Genomic DNA, 7,965 nt, shown 5'->3' on the forward strand with positions numbered 1-7,965 from the left:
GATCATCCAAATGCTCTCTAGTAAACTTCAGACGGGCCTGGACACGTCTGGCACTGCAGGATTTGAGTCCCTGGCGGCGTAGTGTGTTACTGATGGTAGCCTTTGTTACTTTGGTCCCAGCTCGCTGCAGGTCATTCACTAGGTCCCCCCGTGTGGTCCTGGGATTTTTGCTCAATGTTTTTGTGATCATTTTGACCCCACGTGATCGTGTGTAGAGCGCCAGATCGAGGGAGATTATCAGTGGTCTTGTATATCTTTCATTTTCTAATATTTGCTCCCACAGTTGATTTCTTCACACCAAGCTGCTTACCTATTGCAGATTCAGTCTTCCCAGCCTGGTGCAGGTCTACAATTTTGTTTCTGGTGTCCTTTGACAGCTCTTTGATCTTGGCCATAGTGGAGTTTGGAGTATGACTGTGCTCCACAACACTGTAAAAGAGTTGTTGTTAGCTGTTGCAAAACTTGATTGCATTTGTTGCTGCTAAGGGTGGTGATGAATACACAATTTTAAGGATTCAACCAGCCATTGATGGAATGGTAAATGGCCTGTATTTATATAGCGTTTTACTAGTCCCTAAGGACCCCAAAGCGCTTTACATATCCAGTCATCCACCCATTCACACACTGGTGATGGCAAGCTACATTGTAGCCACAGCCACCCTGGGGCGCACTGACAGAGGCGAGGCTGCCGGACACTGGCGCCACCGGGCCCTCTGACCACCACCAGTAGGCAACGGGTGAAGTGTCTTGCCCAAGGACACAACGACCGAGACTGTCCAAGCAGGGGCTCGAACCGGCAACCTTCCAATTACAAGGCGAACTCCCAACTCTTGAGCCACGATCGCAATGGGTCAAAGTCGTAAAGAAATCAGATGTCAAGAGGGAATGTGAAGATGAGGACTAATTCACACGTTTTCTAGTTCATGTTTATTTGTCTTTGGAACATTCAGAGAATACCGTGACCACATTATTGAGGTTTACAGAGTTCATTTGAATCCATGGCCTGACTTTTGTCCATATGCAATGTGACATCTGTATGTACACAGCTGTTGTTCAGTTCAGTTATGTGGAGCCTCAGCAAAGATAAATACTGTCAGAAACGTCAGCTTATTGTTTCACTGTATTTACTTATTTATTCATACACTCCAACTGAAAATGAATAGGAAAAAAATAGATGACACAATACATGAACACACAGAGTACATAATAATGTAAAAATATTCCCGTCCAAAACAGAGATTCTGATTTAGTTGAGCAGAAATCTGAAAACTCTGGATGTGTGTTGTCTGTGAAGGTTCTCAGTCATCCAGAGAAAAGTGTCTGGACTTCTTTAAGTTGCTCGAAGACGTTTCACCTCTCATCCGAGAAGCTTCTTCAGTTCTACGGTCAAATGGTGTGGAGTCTCCACAGGGCTTAAATCTGGGACTTCACACCATTAGACTGTAGAACTGAAGAAGCTTCTTGGATGAGAGGTCCAGATGCTTTTCTTTCTTAACTCCTTAGACCTGGATGTGTGTTGTTTTTCTTTTTTTCTTTTCTAGTATTTAAGACTTCCTGGTGCAACTGTCTCTATTTTCTCTGATGCCCGTATAGAAATATTCTTCAGTGTTTCTTATAAATGATTATAGGTGCAAACCCCAACCCTTTTAAACCCTTAACTTTTAATTGGAAAGATTGCAGTGAGGTCTGACCTTGTGCTTTGTGCTGCCAGGTTAAAAATTTGGTAGAAAATTTTCCATTGAGTTGAAGTTGTTGACTTCAGTTAAAGTTGTGTTCCTACTGAATTCAGACAGCAGAATGTGAGCTTGTGAGAGACGCTCAAGGCGCTTCTTAAGATCTTCTCTTTTATTTTTTGTGCCACTATCCTCTTGAAGCAGGTACTCTTTTCTTTCCTTGTCCGTAAATGCTTCCAGCATCTTACTCTGCAGCTCGCTGGCAAACTCCTGCAGCATCTGATACCGGATCACCAGGGGGATCTGGTCAGCAAGACGCTGACCAGCAATCTGTAAGCAGAGAAGACAAAAATAAGATGTACTAAAGAGCTCACTGGTTTAGGACTGAATTTGAAACATTTTCTAGTTTGCTTATTAAAAAATTCCTTAAGGTTTTATTGCAAATTACATGTAATTATCAAAAAATATTTCAGATCACTCTAGACATATTTAATCACACCATAAAATAATAGATCTTATTTTATGGATCTAAAAGTGTGATTAAATATAAAAGATGTAAGTTTTAGGTATTATTTTTTTCTCTACGAGGTTTCAGTGTTTGCTTTTCTTAATATGTTAAAAAAAACTAAAGTCAACTATTTCAATGGGATACATGTGGATACAATGAATTACATGCTTCAAACAAACAAAAGCATTAAAAAAGCAATTGAGTGACATTTACATTGTAATATGCTTCAAAATGTCTCATCATCTCCTCTGTGGTATTCCCACCAAAGTACAGACGGCCTTTGTTGGAAATTTCATTTCGTATCTCTGTGATGTATTTGCTGTCCTGAGTGTAAACAAGCATCTCCATCTTAAACTGCATCCCCAGAATGGGCTTTGCTTCCTCTTCCCTTTCATTCCTGATGGTTTCAATGTTCATCTAAATCACACAAAAAATGTCAATAAATATTCATTACCGTTTAGTAATATGTGCACAGTAATACATTATAAAGAAGACGATACCTTCGCTGTACTGATGAGGTTCGGAAAGCCCACAAAGCTGTTTTGTGCCAGTTCAAACAGCTCTTTCCTCACAACCTCTAAAAGCAATAAAACGATAATAAGTTAGTCAAAAAAATGTACCAAATGAAAGATTACCTGCAAAGTAAGATTCAAGTATTTTGAGAAAAAAAAACATGCCTGACACTTCCTTGAGTTTCTGGATAGCAGGCTCCTCCAGCTGTTTGATCTGCTTCTGGATTATGGACTCAAAAGTACTGTAGCTCACAAACAATGGCAGTTCTCTTCCACGGTACGTGCACTCAAACTGAGACTCTTCTCTCAGAATGTGCTCTTTGACTGCAGTGCAATGAAAGTTAAGTGAAGATTTAAAATATGTTTTTTTAATGACAGTAATTTTTTTACTTTAAATGTTAGAGTTACTTTATGTAGTAGCTTGTAAGCAACAGAGGGAATCTTAAAAACTGATGAATGAAAAAGTGGTTAATTAACTTACATGATGATGCAGAGTCTTTTATGATTTTCTCCCATGCTTCAAACTTATTTCTGAGTGTGAAAAAGATGCTGGAGTTGTATCCACATTTTAATTCTTCACCTTTGGTCAGACTGATAGCATCCTGTGCGAATGCTAACACAAGCTAAGATAGAACAGATTCAATTAAATGAACAGGACGTGTGTTTTCCAGAAGCTCTTATTCATTTTGCTTACACTTCTACTCACATCACTGAGAAACTTTTGTCTCTGAGTTGCATCAGATGGGGGTCCAGTCCTTAATTTTTTTAGGTTTTCCTGAGTCTGTTCCAGTTTCTTATGTGTCTGCTCATCAAGCCGTGGCAGAGATTTCTACAAATCACATGGACAAATCACATCAAAGTTGGAGTGGGTTAAAGCTCTCCCCAGTGACCTACAAAGGTAAAACAGTAATAGGTATTCACCTGAATATGATGCACCAGTTCAAGAGTGAGTTTTTCTGCCAGTTTAGGAACAGAGGCCTTGCCCTCATCAAAGAGAGTCCTACAGTACAAACAAAAGGTTAGAGTATAAGCAACACAGCCTAACACACCACAAACACTTCTTTGCATAATTTCCAAAAAGAGCAAACTTACTGGAAATGGGCATGCTCTTCGAAGAAGGCTTCCTCATTTTTTAGTGCTTCAGAAAGTGAAACCTTCCCTGTGATCTCCTTCTGACCCCTGCATTTGACCACCATGTAGCCCTTCTTCAGCGGGATGACTTCATTATGGACAATTTTAACCACGTTCTCTTCTGTGCCTTTGTCCACCAGGTCAGGTTTAGTCAAGACACCTGACAGAGAGAGATAGTGTTGGATTCCCCACCTTATGAGAAGACTGATAATTTGTATTGATCACTGCAAGCTCCAGTCAGAGTTTGGTGCCAGTCATCAAATGTTGCCAACGTTGTTTGCTCAGCAGGAAAGGGATCTTTAACATGATCACAGATGTTTGCAAAAGAAATCCAGTGGATGTCAGAAATGTGCAGACATTTTGACAAAGTACATTTAAATGCAGCGTTTCACATTACTGGATATGTTTGTCCAGTGATTGCTTCTACTCAGTCAGTTAAAATCCACCAAGAATGCAGTGTTTATTTAAGGTTTTGTTTTTTTTATTTTAATGTCAGTTACCTTCAAATTGTTTAATAAAGCTGTCACTCCATTCATTTATGCTTTTATCTTTAAAAGTTTTTGAGATGTTCATATTCAAACATTGCCACAGATATCAGTGTGCAGAAGAAAATTCAAGTTGTTCAAGTCCAATAAATAGTTTGAAATACTATACAAAGTTTAGAAAGGACATGTTAAAAAAAAGAAAGTAAAGTTATCCAAAACTGAAAAATAATGTACATTCCAGAACAGTTGTTCCCACTTTTCTGGATTACCTACAACCCCCTCTACAAAAATGGCTTGAAAAAGGCAATTAATATTTAAGAGAGACAGACCATCATAACACTTAAATGTAGGTCTTTCGTACGGAGAAATTTCACAGAACGTCAAGGTGTCAGTGATTACAGTTTCCCTCACCATGAAAAGGCACTCAGAAACTGGGGCAAACTGCTGAGTCAAATTTGTAGGCTCAGTTTTTTATACCAGTTTTTTCTTTTCTGCCCAAATTTTCTATTGAATTACCAACAGGGCTTTGCCATGACCACTACAACTTGTACTAAAGCGATTTGGCCACAACTTTGGAAATGTGCATGGGGTGATTGCCTGTGTGTAAGAGCTATCTGTGGCCCTTCTCCAACTTCCAGGCTGATGTGTTGCATTTGTAGTTCACTGCATCCATATGATGTTAATCACTTGGCAGCAGAAACAGAATCCAAAGTAAAGAAACTAAATGACTTAAGAGAGACACTTGCTTACCCAAAGTCCTCTCTCCATCAGGATCCACCAGCTTAGCCATATTCAAAGCCTCTGTAGTTGCAATGTCCACGTTGCATGGAACAACCACCAGGTTGATAGTTTCTTGTTTACTGATGGCAGTCTGGATTATAGTTTTAATCTGAAAGTATCCATTCAAAATAAAGTATAAAGATTAAAAATATTATTTCATAAATTGCATAAATGCAGTTATGAACAATACAACCAAATAACTGATGTAAGCAGGAATGTCCAGATAAAGTAGCAAACTCATAACAATAAGTACATATAATACCAAAAACCAGCAGTCACACTGGTGTGTCAGTGTTGTCCCTTTTTAACACTAACATGCCAATGCCTATCAAACTCTGGGTTTGTGTTTCATTGGATGAAATTTCTACCAAAGAAATGGCCTTAAAATTGTGAGGGAGACTAAGGTATCATACCTTATCACCAATGTCTGCCGACTGCCCATCTACAGCCACCCGGGCAATGCCAGGCAGGTCGATGAGAGTAAGGTCTGGAACATCCGGGGAGGCAATCTCCAGACTGATGAGCTCACTGCTGATCCCCATCTCATTCCCGATCAATTTAAGTTGAGCTAAAGAGAGAATATGATGTCACGTATGCCCAAGCAACACATTTAACTTGCCTACTTTGTGCTTCCACCTTTTACGTGGTTTTTAGTAGTGACATGAAAGAATTATGTAGACTCACCTTCTCGAATCATTTTCTCGACAACTGCAGGCTCTTTTATCTTTTCTTCAAAGTCGCGGTAGCTTATCTTTCCATACCACGCCTCTCCTTCCTTTGTTTTTGTCATCTTCAGTTCCAGTGGACATCTTGTCACAATACCTGTGTTTTAAAACACTGAGGGTCAGACAATTTCTCTCTCTCTTTTTTGGACAAATTAATGAACGATTTCAGATTTTAACTGAATTGTAAGAGATTGAAACAAGGTTTTGTTTTCTAGTTGGAGTCTAATGGTATGTTTGAGTAACTCTGCTTTGACAGACATTTTGATTCTCACGAGATCAGGGGAGAATCCATCTATTTCAGTTTTTTTCTGTGCTCTCCAGTTCCTTCCCTCCTTTGACTTGTTCGAAACTTTTTTTTTAAAGAAAATAGCCCCCAAACCCAGACCAACCCCCCTCCTCTACAATTGAACTGAACTGAACTGAACACACACACACACACACACACACACACACACACACACACACACACACACACACACACACACACACACACACACACAAAGAAAAAGAACCCCCCAATAAATCCATTAGCTGAAAGAAGAAACAGAATTGGCTCCAACCCAGGATGTGACAGTCTGTCAGTTTTTCTTCTGTGTGCCACATTTTATAAGGCAGACATGATCGATCTTTTGATCCAATGTTTGTTTCTATGGATGACCAGCAACACTTCAGCTGAAAATCTGTCAAATTTGTAATTTTAGTTTAAAATTCCCATTGAGTACATTCAAAAAATTCAAAAAATAAAACAAAGTCATGGAATGGTCACGTCAAAGGTCAAACCGTGTTTTACTTATTTTACTGAAATAAAATGAGTAAGCTGTCATTAAATTAATAAATCATTAAATATAGATTTTAAGGAACATGCTAGTTGCCAAAGAATGTGTTTTGCTGCCTTATCCGTGCCCTGCACCACCCACCCATCTCTGCCAGCCTTGATTCCTCATACAGTTCCGCTGTATGCTTCACTTTGACACTTCTAATGTACGGAAAGTTTCTGAGCTGGAAATAAGACAACTCACCGCTGCCTCTCGGCAGTGCCACCCCGGACAGCGCCTCCAACACAGAGCTCTTCCCCGAGCTTTGGTCTCCAATCACAGCGATAGTAGGCAGCGCCAGGTCCTTCTCTACACCGAGAGAGCGGAGAGAGTCAATGAGGTCGATGAGGGGACGGACCTTCTCATCATACTGCTGGTTCAGAGTGCTCATGATGGTCTCGGCTTGTCTTTCGACAAAATGACAATTAAAAATGGACAAAGTGATAACGTGTTCCGTGAAAAGCAGACCGTGGGTTGGAAGAGAAAGAAAAGTGATGTGTTTTGTTTCACTTTCTGCACCTCGTGGTGTCTTTTTCATTCAAAAATACAGGAAGCAGCAACAGATGGAATGTCCCTTATTAAGCTGTCACACTTCTTCCTTTAATTCCATGACTTTCACAAAGTGCATTAACCGTTCAGAAACGACAGCACGACATGCACTGTCCCCCAATTTCAGAGGCTCAAAAGTACCTTTGACACCCTGATATGACTTTAAATGAAATCATTGTGTTTAAAACTTTGATGAAAATCCTTGACAGTCAGTGACTGACTGAAGTCTAAATGCTCTGCTGGATTTTTGGGCTTGTGTGTGTGTGTGTGTGTGTGTGTGTGTGTGTGTGTGTGTGTGTGTGTGTGTGTGTGTGTGTGTGTGTGTGTGTGTGTCTCTGCCTTCAGTTTTGTTTTTAGTAACTGAAGAGCGAGCTCTGTTGGCCTCAGATCATGTGATTGGTTTGAACATTTAAGAATATCCCATTTCTTTGCCTTGGGATATTTTGGGTTGTTTCTGCAGTACACTTTGGGTCCTTATGGAGTTGTACTGTTAAATGCTTTCCAATCAACTGACATCAGCCAAATCTCTGAATTTCAGCAGAGATTATAGTACTGAGATGCACACATTTTCTTTCCAGTGATATTGGCTTAATGGTAGTTTCGAGCCAGAGTTTTGTTGAGCAACTGATGTCTTTTAAAGCCTGTTTTAATTAAGAGGAGACATCTATGTTTTCTTTTCTTTTCCATGATGTTTTCATTAGGCTACTTTAATCTCTTTCCACCCAGATTTCATTGTTTTGTCAAGTTTTGCACAACTGTGTGTGAGGCTTTTTTGTTATATGGTAAT

The 7,965-nt window shown here is 39.7% G+C and overlaps 1 protein-coding gene across 1 annotated transcript; it reads right to left on the reverse strand.

Moving 5' to 3' along the window:
* Window positions 1-1,009: 1,009 nt before the first annotated feature.
* LOC308402179 (interferon-induced GTP-binding protein Mx-like) lies at window positions 1,010-7,046 on the reverse strand. The gene is made up of 12 exons (XM_080890860.1): window positions 6,834-7,046; window positions 5,774-5,911; window positions 5,503-5,657; window positions 5,060-5,198; window positions 3,786-3,984; window positions 3,615-3,693; window positions 3,400-3,522; window positions 3,175-3,316; window positions 2,859-3,017; window positions 2,682-2,758; window positions 2,395-2,598; window positions 1,010-2,003 (listed from the first exon to the last, which is right to left on the reverse strand). Exons 1-12 carry the CDS (start codon window positions 7,018-7,020, stop codon window positions 1,713-1,715), a joined length of 1,893 nt encoding a protein of 630 aa, XP_080746986.1. The 5' UTR covers window positions 7,021-7,046; the 3' UTR covers window positions 1,010-1,712.
* Window positions 7,047-7,965: the final 919 nt, after the last annotated feature.

This window comes from Rhamphochromis sp. 'chilingali' (assembly GCF_963969265.1).
Source record: "Rhamphochromis sp. 'chilingali' genome assembly, chromosome: 9".
In the NCBI taxonomy this organism is placed as follows: domain Eukaryota; kingdom Metazoa; phylum Chordata; class Actinopteri; order Cichliformes; family Cichlidae; genus Rhamphochromis; species Rhamphochromis sp. 'chilingali'.